The sequence below is a fragment of the Abramis brama genome (assembly GCF_963993115.1).
Source record: "Abramis brama genome assembly, chromosome: 24".
NCBI lineage: Eukaryota > Metazoa > Chordata > Actinopteri > Cypriniformes > Leuciscidae > Abramis > Abramis brama.
Genome location: NC_139986.1, coordinates 16434663 through 16451984, shown reverse-complemented (window position 1 = coordinate 16451984; position 17322 = coordinate 16434663). Strand labels below are relative to the sequence as shown.

The following is a 17322-nucleotide window of genomic DNA, read 5'->3' as shown; positions in this document are numbered from 1 at the left end:
AGAAACCAGAAACAATGGAATAGAAATACATTTCAAAATAAGAGTCCAGGAACATAAACAGAGGGGAAAATGTGACATCAAATCTTATTTAATTTTTATATTATATTTTACTTTTATTTCAATTCCCAAAAACGAATTTAGTGAAAAATAACAACACTGCTTGTTTGTCATTTTTGAAGCTCATTTGCGTTCATAGAATGGAAAAGTGCAGCCTGGGCATTTTACTAAATATCTCTTTTTGTATTTCATAGAATTAAAAAAAGTCAACCGGCATGTCATGGAATGACATATGTGACCCTGGATCACAAAACCAGTCACAAGTAGCACAGGTATATCTGTGGCAATAGCCGGCACTACATTGTATGGGTCAAAATTATCAGTTTTTTTTTTTATGCCAAAAATCATTAGGATGTTAAGTAAAGATCATGTTCCATGAAGATATTTTGTAAATTTCCTACCGTAAATATATAAAACATTTATTTTTGTGAGATAATGCTGCACAATCGCGAACATCAATGGACAATTTTAAAGGTTTTTAATGTTTCGATTTTTTTGCACCCTCAGATTCCAGATTTTCATATAGTTGTATCTCGGCCATAGATCAATGGAAAGCTTATTAATTCAGCCTTCAGATGATGTATACATCTCAATTTCAAAAAAATTTGACCCATGTGACTGGTTTTGTGGTCAAGGGTCATAAGTAGGTAAATAACCATTTTCATTGTTTAGTGAACTATTCTTGTAATAAATATTCAGTTTGAGGCTTGAATGTGCCCCTAAGACCCAATAGTGTGTCCAAAACTCACCTTAACAGTCTCCTCTGTGATATTCTTATCAATTTTAGACACAGCATACTGATTGAGGCGATGAAGAAGTACCTGTTGGGAACACAGGAAAGAGGAAAATGTAAATAGTCAGCAAAGAGGCCAAAATGTCTTTCTCCTTTGCACGCTCATCCATCTGAGAAAGACTGAGTTGAATATCCAATTGCAGCAAGCTGGATGGAGGGACCCTGACCAACTCAAACTACAGCAAACCACAGCCAACACTAACGATCCAACATGAAATCCAATTTCTCCTCCGGATCACTGACAGCAGGGAATAACAAATGCAATTTACAACCTTCCCAAGGAGAAGGGGAAAGATGCCACAATACTGGGGGTCTGACAAAACAGGACTTGAAATAAAAACAACAGGAAGGAAGAGTGACTGCATTTGCCAAGTGACAGAAATAATGAATACAGTAAATCTCAGGCACTGAGGTTTGATGAATAGCTGTGTCCACAAGTCATTTCGCATGACGGAAATTTCAGTAAACACAAATAAATCCTATCACACAGTAAGATCTCTATTTGGAATGCTGATGGGGAGAATCGTTTCAATAAAACCGACACTATTCGCATCTTATCTGAATCATACGCACTGACGCACTTGATTTTTCTATTATAAAACAACCTGAGATAATTGGGCAGTCAAGTCTGGATTATAAACATCTCAAAGCTAGCTAAATAAAGCGTGGTATCTTCACTGTGGTTGTACATCTTGTTGATTTGTTAATGCGAGCGAGGCAAAGGCTTTCAGAAACTCATTCAGAAATATTTGGTTCGTTTAATATGCATGCTACATGGTACGTGTTCAAACAAAGACTGAAAGAACATCTTGCATCATGGATTCAACACTGTTGAATTGCTTAGACTCTAAAGATTTCTGATAAAACACTTCTCAATGTTTTTAAAGACAATTCAGATATATTATTAATGATTTTCGCTGGTGATATGAAATGAAGAAACATTGCCCATGATTTTTGACTATTCTCGCAGCATTTCTTTTTCTCACATATTACAAGTATGAGAGCTTTAAGAAAATTGTGCTGAGTTGCTAAGATTGACTTTAGAGATTGATTTTGGTGAATCAGTTTAAACTGTTTAATTGAATTGATTTCAAATTCTGATCTGAGTCATTACTCAAAAGTGTTCACAAACGTCCAGGTGGCACTGTTCCTGTGCTTTCCCAAATAAAAATACAGGTAAATAGGTAAATATTGCTGTTTATTTGGTACACGTACATTATCAATAAAGTTTGAGTTTGGTACAGTGTTTAAAGTAGACTCTTATGCTCACCAAGGCTGCATTTATTTGATCAAAAATACAATAAAAGCAGTAATATTGTTAAATAGTATTACAACTTACAACCCAAAGGTCTCAGGTTTGAGTCTCAGTACCGGAAGGAAATGTAGGTGGGGGAGTGAATTAACAGATCTCTCTTCCACTCTCATTAACCACAACTGAGGTGCCCTTGAGCAAGACCCCCAACCCCCAATCGCTCCATGGGCACCTCAGAAAAAAATGCTGCCCACTGCTCCCGGTGTGTGTTCATGGTTTACAGTGTGTGTGTTTACTACTCACTACTCCTAATTTGTGTGCACTAACTTGGATGGGTTAAATGCAGAGGAAAAAATCTGAGTATGGGTTACCATAACATGTCATTTTCACTTTTTTTTTTTTTACACTTTCATTTTTACTGTCACTTTTGATCAATTTATATACATCCCTGCTGAATAAAAGTATAAGATAAAAAAAAAAAAAACCTTACTGATCTCAAATGATAGTGGATATGAAAAAAATATTATATTTCATTCTTTCTTGAGTTCATTTGATGAAAAACAAAAAAAAATTAACCAAATATGTGATATATCTTTTTTTCATGCATTAAACATTTTGAATACCTTGCAATATAATATGCAATTTTTTTAACGTAATTTCAAAGCAAAAACATAAATAAATCAAAATATGTATTGTCAAAATGCTATAAAAGTACCATCATATTACTGTCTGATTCTCACACTGTACCATAGCACTGCCACAATAAAAGCAAACCCTTTCCTGTGATGTAGAAAATGAGTGAAGCATCTAGTTGGTGCTAATAAGTTAAATGAAGTATAAGTTAAATAAGTCTAGTTTTTAATTTAAGTTATACCCCTGGTTTCACAGACAAGGCTTAAGCCTAGTCCCAGACTAAAATGCATGTTTGAGCTGTTTTAACTGAAAGCAACTTGCACTGACATATCTTAAAATACGTCACTGCTATTGTTTTGTCTGAAGATTCACACCAGTAATGTTTTTTCAAAGGAATGTTTATAAAAGCAATTTTTAATTTAACTAAGGCCTGTTCCTGGCTTAATCTAAGCCCTGTCTGTGAAACCAGGCCAAAATATGGATGAAGAGATTTAAGAAGGGTTATTTCACTGAAAATGCTCAATTTTAATGACAGTCCAGAAAAGTAGGCATTTCCTGTTAGGATATCTGTCTAAATGACTGTGCTATAAACAGTTAGTCCACACTGCAGAGTGAGTGGGTCAAATATCCAAAGAGAGGCTCTCAACCGGCATGATAATCACATGCAAACTGAATGTGCTGATTACAAGGCCGAGAACTAACCACTTATATATTTCATCAACTGAAATTAAACAGTTCCAGAACTCTCTCTAAATGAAAATCCAAAGGCATAAGGAAGAAGGTAATCAAACCGGGCTCTTGATTGCGGCTCGGCTGCGCAGCTAAAGTCTTGGTGCTGATTATGTTTCTGGAGTTGTGCTCCACGGCTACATGATTAGCAAGTGAAATGAACATGCGTGTGGAGTGTCAGCGAACAGCACCTTGCATTGGTTTGATGGGGCTGCTGGCCTGTGCTAATTGCATGTAACTTCAGTTTACATTTGCATATGGTTTCATGTCATCTGAGCTTTAGAACAGAATTTCGTCCCACTAGGAAGAGTGCCAGGTATAACTGAGGTTAGGCAGCCTCCACTATTCTTACATTTCAATCCTAGCTCAATTTCCACAGCAATTGCTATATATATATATATATATATATATATATATATATATATATATATATATATATATATATATATATATACTGTATTTAATGACATTTTTCTGAATAGTTTTAGCATGTTGTTGAATATGGCAATATTAATCTAGGCCTATTTGGTTTTGACAGACTAGATCTGATACGCTGCTAATGTTGATTATAGCTGCTGCTGCTAAATATGGCAGTATGGACTTGCTACTGCTAATAGATACACAGACAAGCTGTTGTAAGCATGTAAGATATGCTGCTGCTGTATAAACAGAACATACATAAATATAGCATAGCATAGAACATAGTGGATCTAGGCAGGTGGAGCTGGGGGAGGTGGAGGGTTTCAGAGCTGCAGGACTAGCTTACAGCAAACAATGAACTGACTATTTAAATGTTGAGCAAGCAATCTCATTGGCTGCAGGATTAGCAGAGAATGTCATATTTGGTTTTGAATCACGTTTAGGTTTTCATGTCTTTTATTTTGTTATTGTCACACTGTAAAAAAAAGAAAAGTTGACTTAACTTAAAATTATAAGGCAACTTGCTGCACAGAATTTTTTGAGTTGACTCAACTAAAACATCTCTATAGTTGAGTTGACTCAACTATAACCTCTCCAGTTGAGTAAACTCTGTTAGTTGAGTCAACTCAAAAAATCTGTGCAGCAAGTTGCCTTATAATTTTAAGTTAAGTCAACTTTTCTTTTTTTACAGTGCATAGCCATGTTCCTAGTTTTGTCATGTTCCTGGATATGTCATGTGATCATGTCATGTGCTTCCTTTGATCGGTGTTATGTTGTTATTAGGCTTGTTCGACTTGAAGCGGCGCTGCACCGACCGATTGGCAGTCGGTGTATGACATCAAAGTGAGACATGCAGAACCTGTTCAGAGCAGTTTTCCAGGACCAGATATTTACGAAATGTTACACATCTGACTCTACTTCACACTTAGAAGCTGGTCTTATTAACCTTGTGGATACACAATGGACTTTTAAATGGAAATTTTGAAATAGAACATTCATTTTCACTGTATGGACAAAAAACTAAAAAGAGAGGAACTCTCTTTTTTTGGGTGAACTGTCTCTTTAAAGTTCCCTGTTTTTTCTACAGTCAAAAGACTGAATCCAGTGCCAGCTCTGAGCATGAGACTTGAGGAAGGTCAGTGAGGAACTTCGAGGTGGAAAGGTGGATGTGATCCAAGGAGACTGCAGGAAAAAACAACTTGTCCCTTTTAAGGAACACCTAACAAATATTCAGTCCAAAACACTTACTCACAAATTCATGGATGTGCACCACACACAGACAAACTCACACACCCCTCACATACACCTGCTGGCCACTGTCTCGTCTTGCAGCTTCAGACGGAAGCTTGCTGCAGTAAATCCAGCCTTTATTAGACAGCCAGGTGACCGAATACGAGAACGCTCTGAACCTGCACCGAGCCATAAAGCTGTTCTCATACTAATATCTTCATTGCCAGCAGTTTCAGTTAAGTTCTCATAGAAATAATATTTAGACAGCAATGCAGATTATGGAGGGAGCTCTGTCCACCCTAATTTGGGGCTTGAACTCTCCTGAAATAATTTAAAACATGTATGTACAGTATATACACTACTGTTGAAAAGTTTTTATTATGTTTTTGAGTCTCTTATGCTCACAAAGGCTGCATTTATTTGATCAAAAATACATTAAAACAGCAATATTGAGAAATATTATTAATTTAATATTTTTTTATATATTTTAAAATGCAATTTATTCCTGTGATGTAATTTATTCAGCAGCCATTACTCCACTCTTCAGCATCACATTAACCTTCAGAAAATATATTAATATGTAATATAATTTTTTTATTATCAATGGGTTTTTTTCAGGATTCTTTGATGAATAGAAAGTTCCTAATAATAGAATTCATTTGAAATAGATATCTTTTTCAACGTTAGGCTATACATGTATTTACTGTCACTTTTGATCAGTTTAATTTGCCATTGCTTTATAAAAGTAGTAATGTCTTTCAAAACAAAAATCTTACTGACCCCAAACTTTTGAACGGTAGTGTACATGTATGTATGTACAATTCTTGCCATTCCCTGTACTTACTGCCTCCAGGAAGCAATACATGCATAGTGGCATGTGTATGTTTGTATGGGTTTGAATATGTTTACGCATTTGTCAAGCTAAGGATACATTCCGCCCCCAAATCCTACACAGTGGCCTGGGCTCATGCTCTGTTTACGGCTCGTGTGTATACATGCATGTGGTGGAAATTACACAATGCCAGTCTTCGTTGTATAACTCTGCAGTTACAGTTAGACGTCATTCAGTGGCCCTGCCTGTTTCCTTATGACAAGCCATGGCTTTGTAACACCACTCTGGTTATGTACTATAATACTAAATTCCAGCATTTATCTAATTAAATCCCCAAATGTTATGAGTACAGAATACATTCTACATATAATGTAGAATAACTGTCTGTCATTCTCCCTGAAAAATCAATGACAAGCTTGCACAAACAATCTCTGACACAAATCATGTTCTTTCTGCTCAAAACTTAAGTATGACAGGCCTAGAAAATAGTCATGATGGATACATATTCTCCTCCTCTGCAATAACGCATGACAAATAAAGAAATAAAACCCAATCCCATCCAGAGAGAAACTAAATCTACACAGCATAATACAAGACTAGAGATGTACCAATATTACAATTATGGCCATTAAAGATAATCTGAGAATTATTTTCATAAATGACTAATATACTATTTTGTCTAAATAAATAAAAAATAAAAATAACACACTGAAAACGAAACATTTTTCAATGCTAAACATTTAAGCACCACAACGTTGTAATGTACAATATGATAAAAACTGATATTCATTTTAAGTTTACCTAAAGATTTAACAGGGTTATTAAATTCTAGATGTAAGTGTTATTCACCTATCAAGTCTCAACATCTGCATTGCTTAAATGTGCAATAAAATACCTGTCTCTGTCTCCGAGTCAGGTTTCCCATTACAAGTGTTGAGTTAGCATTAGATGACGACAAAGATAATCTAGATGCAAAAAAAATAAGGTAAAAGTTATTGTTATAATAATAATTTTTATATATTTTTTTGTTAATCATGTATACCTATTGAGCATGTACATTAAATATCCAAAATCTGCCCATATATATCCAATAATAATAATAATAAAATTAATATATATTTTTTAAATTATTAATCTTGTACACCTATAGGCTAAATGAGCATGCATATTAAATATATATATATTTTTTTTATTATTAAAAAAAACAATATGGAACCAATGTATCATGCATAAGACTATTTTATGGAAAATTTCCCTATTTTTCTCTCGTTTTGAATTTAGTGCCTTTTTACAAATCCTGGAAACCTGAACAAAAATAGAGTTAACCAAAGCTCTATATTACAGGGTTCCAGAATGGACGTTTGCTGTCAATCACAGGTAACTTTCGCTAATATTCGTGCCTGCTGAAATGCAGACGCTCTCCATTCAAAACATAATTTTATGAATGGCTTCTTTGTTCACTGATGATCCACTGATTCTCTGTTTTGTGGTAATTGGGTCAGGCTTTAGTTCAGTCTGTGAAAGAAAACTTTCAGGGTCTGCACCAAGTCAACAGCACAGAATTTAAACGGGTTAGTTCATCCAAAAATGAAAATTCTGTCATTAATTACTCACCCTCATGTCATTCCAAACCTGTAAGACACTCGGTCATTTTTGGAACACAAATGAAGATATTTTTGATGAAATCTGAGCGAGTTCTATCCCTCCATTGACAGCTACGCAACTACCATTTTCAAGCCCCAGAAAGAAAGTAAAGGCATCATTAAACTAATCAACGTGACTCTAATGGTTTAACCTCAATTTTATGAAGCGACTAAAGTGCTTTGTTTGCGCAAAAAAACATAATTTACCACTTTATTTACAAAAATAAAAGATGAACAAATGTCTGACGGGTTTGGAACGACATGAGGGTGAGTGATAAATGACAGAAATGTGATTTTTAGATTGAACTAACCCCGAGTCTGAGTAAGTATTTGGTATTTGGATGAAGAAAACGAATAAAGATATGTGTATTTGTTTAAACTCATTCATACTGCTAGTTTTACGGCAAACTGAGTTAGCCCTGATGGTAGATGATGAAGGTAGAAGTTACAAAATGCATCTTTATAACAATTAATAATAATTGATTAATAATAAAGCATCATCATAATTAATAATAATAATAATAATAATGTTAATAAGATGCATTTTGGAACCAGATATTAATAATTATTATTATTAACACTTAAAATAAATTATTTGTAACATTTATTTGTATTAATTATTAATAATCATTTTATATATTAATCCTGCACAATTATGTATCATTAAATGACATTCTCCCATAGTCATTAATTTGTTCTTTTTCCAGACAGATGATGAACAGTCCAGCCTCCTCCTTCATAAACCCACACCAGGGCGTCTGAGGAAATGGCCTGTGCTTTTCTTCCTGTGGAGGAAAAACTCAATTTACCAGGGCCTATTTCTGCACAACATCAACAAAGCCTGCATGCCATGAGAGGCTTTTGCTTTGTGACAGTGTGAAACCTTATACCAAATTTGGAGAAAGACAACACAAGCAACAAAACAGGCTTTTCATGGAGGATCCAAAGAAGAGTATAAAACAAACCTGTGTTTCATGGTGGCTAATAACACTATCAGGATCCAGCCGAGCCTCCGCAGACCCCAATGGGAAACATCCACAGGAAACGCTTACTATAAATACGTGCCCTGGGAGCTAACATGCTGGTTTGGGACATGCTAAAACCACATGTGTGCATGGCCTTGTCTTTGTTATTATTAACAAAAGACAAGGCCATTTTTCAATATATGTTTATTCACAAACGCCCACTTGTCTAGGTGCATGTAAACCACTTTTATTATGCGTCTTAAACCTTGGACAGACAGACACCACAGAGTACTACACCCTGCAGAGCAGACTAGCATTGGTTGTTGGAGACAACCTGAGAAACTGGCTTATAGGGCTAGGTGTGGATATTGACTGATTCTCTATATTTCAAAAACAAAATGTCCATTTTGCCAAAAGAAATTCATATAAAATTAAATTCCCTGCAAATTATACAGCATTAACGGAAGGCAGTGATTATACAGATTATACACCATTATACCTTTTGGAAACTGGCTTATAAGAGTCTTGTTCATAAATCGGATTAAACTGGTCTCGTTGGCTGTATGTTTTGGCTGAGAGTTCAAAACTGCGGTTCAAAAGTTTATTAGCATAAATATGAATACGACTTTCAGCTGTTGGTGGCGCTAGATGGTTTGACTTTGAGAGACTCCAAATTTGCTGTGGTTAATGTTCAGACTGTCCTCTATGTGACAACTTTGTATCTGTGTGACAAAAAAAAAAAGAGTCGTACTACACTGGTCACGATGTATGTTTTTGATTCAGTAAAAAGAACCACTTCATTAGAGTCATTAGTTTGTGAATCAGATTACACTGGCCAGGCTGTATGTTTTTGATCAACTAAAAAGAACGGTTCAAAAGAGTCATTTGCTTGTGAATTGGACTACACTGGTTACACTGTATGATTTTAATGACTTTTAAATGAAGAATGGTATTTATTCTGAAAATCAAATTTCTACCAATCAGCCAAGCTTCTTAACTACGTTAACCAGCTAAACATCTTAGTCAATCCTAGACCCACTTGACTAGCTTCTCCAGCCAGTTTTGCAGGTGAACAGTAAGGCTATACTGGTCCTCCAGCTAAAGAGGCACAAAACCAGACTGGAATTGTTCTTTTTTTCTTATGTTTGAGAAGAACTGCCATGTGACACCAATAATTTTAATCCCCTCATGAGGAGCGCTGGCTTGAGGGACATGATTGTGTTTTATCAGCTCCCATGACAAATTGTCCAAATCTCTCAATGACAAACAAATATGCAGTGTAAATAGCATTTCAAAATGCTTCTACACATCTCCTATTATTATATTCATAATAGCTAATTCAATGTTACTGCATGTGCATTTCAAAGCTTTTTGTTGTGTATCAAGGGGCCAAAATCCCATTACAGATTGGCGTCTGAATTCCCATGGTGACAAGCAGAATTTTAAACCGCACGTATCAAGCTCAGTCAGCATGCGTGGCACACACGACTGTGCTATTGATTTGAATTCTGTCTAGGGTTGTCCAATAAAGCCAATTTTTACTGGATCTGATGCTGTTGGGGATCTTAGAACCTCAGAATTGGTTGCAATTGGACGCTGTCAGCGGAGGGAAAGAGAGAAAACAACTTTGTCTTTCCTTTTTGAAATCCCTAAAGACAGCTTGAATGTCAATGAAAAGGGCCGGCCAAAAGTGCCCCCTCCAAGTGTTCTGGGATCAATGCCATCTTTGTGTATGAATGAACAGTGGCCCTCACTAACCCCTTCAGCATGCCAGTCACTCCGCTGGAGGCCGGGACTAGTTAGCGGAGTACAAGAGACAGGGAAGATGGCACCAGCGGTCTGTCGCCGATCACAGTGGAGCCACAAAGGACAACCCTGCAAAGGTTTGAGGTGAATCAGACTTTGGAAGGCATCATGGAATCTGTCAATGAATAAGAATTGGGGCTTAGCTTTAAAAGCTGCACTTGCGGTTTCCAGTTCCAGGCACTAGCCTTTAACTGAACTGTACGATGAAACAGTGCTCACTCAATTTGTCACCTGGGTTGGATGTTTGATTATGTGCGGATTGAATAACAAATCAGAGATAAAGAAGCACTGCAGCCAGGATTGGCAAAGAATTGACAATTTCCTCAAGCTGTTCCAAGCATTAGGTCTCTTAATACTGTAAGTCATGATCATTTACATGCCTCTTTACAGACCCCAGCAACATGTGCTCAAGAAACAAACACATTAACATGTTTCTTTCAATATATAATCTCAGTACCGCCATGATCTGTTCGATTCAATGAATTTTGTTAGTTTTTTTATATGTATGTATTTTGATGCTATATACACTACCATGCAAAAGTTTAGGGTCAATACTTCTGGCACTTGGAACATTTCTCTCAACGATGGACTGCGAACTTGTAGCACAATTTGCATTATGCTAAAAACAACAGCTGTTACACCTGATGTCTACATCCACACACATGCTGAAGGAAATGGAACAGATACTGACTAACTGCTATGTCATGGCAGACTTGAAATTAAAAGGGTGGTTGATTATGATTTCACTTTTCTAACTTTAGTTAGTGTGTAATGTTGCTGTTTGAGCATAAACAACATCTGCAAAGTTACAATGCTCAAAGTTTAAAGCAAAGGGAGATATTTGCTTTTAAAGAAATTGCTTTTTAAGGACTACAACAAACGGCTGGTAGGGACTACACAAGCTTCCTTCCGGTTTAGTGACATCACCAACCCTAAAATTTACATAAACCCCGCCCCCGGGACACGATTTATAGATTTTCAAGACAGAATATGCTAATCAATGAATAGAAGATAACTACACATAAGCTACATAAATTCATCAACTAACCATTCAGAAATGTTGTCTACATGTTGTCACTTCTTGAGTCTCTCCATCTTTCTGACTCCAGTTTGAACATAAAAGGCTAAAAGTTTTTGAAATTGTCAGTGCATGTACTTGTGAGGTAATCAAAGCTACTAAGGACAAAAGCTCTTGAAGCTCCGTCCTCTATGCCGGGAGCAGCTGCTCATTTGCATTTAAAGGGACACACACAAAAACTGTGCGTTTTTGCTCACTCTCAAAAAGTGACAACTTTAACATGCTATATACAAATATCTGTGGGGTATTTTGGGGTAAAACTTCACATACACACTCACACATTTATTAATCTTGTGAAAAGGGCATTATACCACCCCTTTAAGGTCTCTGACTTATAAAATGATCAAGTTACTAGTGCTGACTCAGAAAACGAGAATGCAAACACCATGTGCGTCACAGAAACATGGCTCCGATTCAGTGTGGTTTCACCGGACATATTTCAAGCAGACGGAATCATGAGCGTGAGCAACAAGAAAGTAGGTGGACTTGGCAATTTTGTAAATAACAAATTGTGCACCTCAAAACATATTATTGTAAATCCAGACTAGTACGTCTGCGCACGTCTGAGACCAAAGGTCATTGCACACTGAGTCGGAAATTTTCGTATGCGTTTTTTCGTATTCGTCATCCTAAAAATTCGTCACACACAGAATCCTTGCACACAGTCCCGGCGCCCCTGGCCCGCTCTGTGAGTCACTAGTGCCCACCCTGGACGAGTCTGTCTCCCTTCACCAACTCCACGTCAAGTCCCACCAGTCCTTGCTTGTTTGCACAATATATATATATTTTTTTTTATCAATAGGCTACTGTTCTCAAAAGTTATCGTTTTGAATATACATAACTTCTGAGTAAAAATAAAAATGTGTTTGGTCTGATTTTTTATTTATTTTTTAATGGTAAATGGATTTGATTGGTTTGTCGATAGTGAGCGCAGAAATGCATGTGATAAGCGGTCTTATTAAGCGAGTCATTGAATCTTTGACTCAGTCGATTCGTTCAAAACGCTGAATCATTCAGTGATGAAAACACGATTGTGAGTGTTGCTGTGAGACGCGCTATGGTTCTGCTGTGATCTTTGTTTGGATTGGAACTATTTTCGCTGCTAAAATAGAACAAAAACAGTCAATATTTCGTCTAAAATGCAAGTGACAATATTAATTACTTGTTTATTGAACTGTCATATGAAATCAGTGTCACATTTTCAATCGTGATGGTATTCAGCACTCTTGGTCGTGCTTAACTGTATCATATTATAAATATAAAAACTCCACATTTTGAATTTTTACGGCAGTATGTTAACTGAGTTTCTTTTTTGTGAGCTGTGCTCATTTGTTTCGATTGAGTTTTAAACATTCATATCCGTTTTTTCGCATTGGTCATTCGGTTGCTGTGAATTGTAAAAACACCTCTTAAATACTTGTGACAGATGCGAAAAAATTTTATGATGGACGAAATTTATGGAGGCGGTGTGTAAACGTGATTGACGCAACATGAGGTCGTATTTATAAACAAGAATTTCAGACTCAGTCTGCAAGAAACTTTAGCGTCAGTACATTATACATTATATAATATCATGCTCTATCGATCATTATCACTGTATCATAATCGATTAATGTTATTATGCAAGAAAGTTGATCTCATTTGTGCCCCCCTGAAAAAATGTAATGCCCGTCCGTGAATTTGTGTCTGGCGCCGGGTCTGCTTGCACACTGAGTATGATGCGTATTAATGAATCAGTTGCAAACAAAATTGCAAAACATTACAAAATGAAGTCATCAAGCAGTGAGGATGATTTGTTGTCCTCTCACTTCTTAAAAAGAGGAAATATTGGGTCCATCCAATCCTGAGATTGCGTAGAGAGGAAGGAGAGTTCCACCTCCTTATCAAGGAGCTGAAGGAATATCAAGGAGCTGCGGGATTATCCAGAGCGATTCAAAGTTTACTTCAGGATGTCAGTGTATGACAGTATGACTTCCAGTGCATTGTATGATGCTTTGCCAGCGATACTGGAACTACATTTTAAAAAGACCACCATTAAAATAGACCACCAATTTCCGTGAACCAATTGATCCTGAACAGTCTTGTATTTTGGTGTTCGCTTGTACGGTGGCTCTGAATTGTCAAAACATCTCTCAAAATGCTTGCTACGGATGCAAAAAACTGAAAAAATGTAACCCAATCCGATTTTTTTTTTTATGACGGACAAATGTTTCGGAGGCAGCGTGTAAAGGTCCTTGCACACGGAGTCCAAAATTTTCGCACGTTAAAAAATAAATACGAACTCACGTTGTGTCAATCACGTTTACACACTGCATCCGAAACTTTCATCCATCATACAATTTTTTGGATCGGGTTCGATTGGAAGGCTGGACGTAGCTAAGCTCTGTGTAGAGTTTACATCAAAAATTTTTACGTCCATCTAGTGCAACCGGCCCCAGAAGTGTGAGGAAGCACACGATGAGAAGGCTTTGTGGGACCATTACAAGGAAGCACTTTGATATGCTATACAGGATACTGTAGAACTCAGTCACTGCACTACACACTATTTCAACTTTCACACAATGATTGTGAACTGTTTCCACACCAACAAAACAAAATAACAAAGGGTATCAAGGACAGATTTGATTTATAATGGCCGGTCAGTTCCTTCATCACTTCCGCCAGCTCACTGTTTCTAACCCTTCACGTTCCTAAACTTCCATGTGCACTTTACACTGGATTTTCACTTACATTTCTCCTTTGGGATTCAGACATTTTAAGAAATTCCAAGAAATGAGAAGGCTGAGAAGGATTTGAGAAGGAATCCCAAATAACATGCCACTACAATCATGTAAATAATATATTATGATATTCTACAACTATGCCTTGAGATCAACATTTAGACAAAACATAAAATAAACATTTTACTCTGAAAGACAGAAAAATATGCATTTTGTAAGTAAAAATTAATTACCAAAATTTATAAGAAATGTCTATAAATATGGGGCTCAATGTGAGTTACTAAGAATACATTTTCTGTATTGTTAAAAAAAATCTGTATTTTTCCACTTTTTTCTTACAGTGTATATTCAACAAGAGATGTATGTTTACAGTAAAATGTAAAAAAGAAAAAGAAAAAAAAGATTTAAAATAATTAGTAAAAAATATAATTTTCTAACTTGCGCATTCCCAGAAGTTCTTGTGAATGCATTAGATTTGATGAAAAAAAAAAAAAAAAAAATGTTGTTTTTTTACAGTCAATTTCTGGGTTCACAATAGAGTTAATTTTGATTTCATGATTACTTACTGTACTCATCATATGGTGGAGCAACTGCAACTTTATGTGTTGCTATTTCACATGACCATAGATGCCCCAAATAGATGCTGACACTTGCCCACATACACTCATTTGAAATGCCACCTGGCCATGCAAAGATGCTTCATTCACCATCTCCCATCAGCCCACATTAAAAACTCATAGAAGACAACGATGACCCGTGATATATATAAAAAAAAAAAAAACCCATCTGACCATTGGTTTCTTATTCAGATGCTGTCTTCCAGAGACTGATCTGAGACAGATGCCCTGGCATAGACTCTAGTCGTGTGGAGCGGCCCGTGTGCCTCCACAGCCAGCTCTATGTGCAGGGGAAGCAGAGCACAATGTAAAAGTAAGGGAGGGGCAGGAAGGAAGGAAATCCTGCTCACACTGACACAAAAGCTAAAGGAACTCAACGGCCAGAGCCCCTCGTAGTCCCCTGTGCACTCACAAACATGACACACAAGACTGCACACCAACGCAATGGGACACAGATGGATGCAAGTGTAAAACAATTTCAAAAACACACAAGAGGGTAATTATGGGACATGCCTGAACATCACTATATATACTATTTTTTTATTGTGCTAGTCCCAGTAGAACCAAATCAATTGCTCCCCAGGAGCATAAAATTGTTGGATGAGTTGAATTGAGAGGAAATTCCGGAGGGCCATAACTAAATCACTTCAGTCTTTTTAAACAGTGTGGGATTTAGCCGAATGATGGAGGGCTTTCACAGGTGATTAGACGCTTCCAGCTCAATCACGGAAACAAACAACCTAAAGACCCCAACAGCAGGAAGGGCACAATTCCTCCCCACCAGCGACAACTTCCTTGTTCTTAAGCACCATCATGTAAATTCAGACTGAACGCCGATATTCACCTCTAAATTCCCCAAGGGGCACAAAAAGCCTCTGTTCTCTTCCATGAATCGGACTGTCACAGGAATAGAAAAATGGCTGACACATTTTGCGCTCATGCTGTGCATTTGGAATGAGGCGAGCTGCCCCATGCCTCAGGGAGCTAGTTAAGCACACTGCTTAAAAAGAGCTCAGGATAAGATAAAGGAAAACCTCTGCTGGTTATAACGTCTGTCTGCGGCGCATGAGAACTCCTCAGACCATACAGTGGAAAAAGAAAGCAGAACTCATTAGTAAGATTGGAATCTTAATGATGCTCCATGTAGCAAGGGGAAAATACAACTCCCTGTAAACAGAGTATTGGGACATAATGGATGGAACATATGCAGGAGGTAAAGGCTGTAAAAAAAAAGGCAAGTGACAAGGACAAAAAGCGTGTTAAAGTGAGAAAGTGATACTCCAAATAGGAGTTTTGCAAACATTTACCACTTTTTTCTACTTAGTGTCTCAAATACTTAAATGAGGATTAATTCTTTTATCCTCTTTATCACTTTTCTTTTATCTACCTTAACTACCCTTGGAAAGGGTCAATAACATACACTACATACAGTTGGAAAGACTGTCATTCCACTGAAAATGAAACAATCGGAATCATTCATTTATCATTAATTTTTTCATTTATCAGTGACTGTTGATAACTGCATACCTTTTCATTTTCAAAAACTAAGTTGAGAGTAAACATTTTTAAGACTCAAAGGTGTCAAGCAAAGTCTTAAGAGCAAATGTTTGAGACTCAAAAAATGCCAAACACTGATTCAAACAATAAAAAGTGTCTAAAACAAGCTAAATATTGAGAGCAAAACAACTGAGTTTTAATCAGTGAGAAATGGGGGAATAGGGCATGATGATCAAGCCCAGAAGTCTCCAGAGCAACAGATGGATAAACCAGGATACCAAGAGGAAGAGGTTGAGGATGGAGAACTGTGACCCCATGGGACAGGGTTGCAAGGTTCACTGCCTGGCTGGGAAAAGATATGAAACCCTCCCTTTATTATTAGTGCTGGTTATGTGACAGCAACAAATCAACAGGCCTCAAACTGAATGTAAATAAACAGAACAAGGGGAAAAAGAAAACAGAGCAATTTAAGCATATACCTATATTGTCTTAGGCTAAAATAAAAAGATACATATTAATTGTTTTAAGAATGTGATGCAATGTTTGCCTCAAGCATAACTCACCACCACAATCTGGGTGGTTGCCAAGGCATTGCTATGCAATTCTTAAGGTGTTACAAATGTTTTAGCATGCTATGTGGTCAAATTGTATATTTTTGAAAAGAGTAAAGTTTATGTAAGTGGTCTGAACAACAAGACCCATTTACACTTGGCAGAGTCAAATTTGGTGTATCTTAAACCACATTCTGAGTGACTGGATATATTTTAAAAGTGTAATTTATACTTAGCCTTGTCCTGATCTGTAAAACTAAAAGTCTATGGAGTGACCAAGCGTAAATACCCCATTAGGCATTTGTTTAATTATTTAAGCCAGCACAGCACTAGGTTTAATATGTGTTTGTGGGTAAGCTGCACTTCAATTTTCATTCTAATCAGTCAAACAGTAGAAATCCTTACTGTCCAGTCATTTCGAAAACTGCACCACATCATCTTCAAACTAATTTCTAAATAGACTAAGAAATGTCCACAGGGACTTTAAAAACTTGTTTTT

General features: G+C 36.7%; 1 protein-coding gene across 1 annotated transcript in view; it reads right to left on the bottom strand.

Moving 5' to 3' along the window:
• Positions 1–17322, bottom strand: part of prex2 (phosphatidylinositol-3,4,5-trisphosphate-dependent Rac exchange factor 2) — a 136788-nt gene that overhangs the window by 106852 nt on the left and 12614 nt on the right. Inside the window, exon 2 of the mRNA XM_084102368.1 lies at positions 807–878. Within this exon, the coding sequence (XP_083958494.1) occupies positions 807–878 (72 nt within the window). The remainder of the gene's footprint in view (positions 1–806; positions 879–17322) is intronic.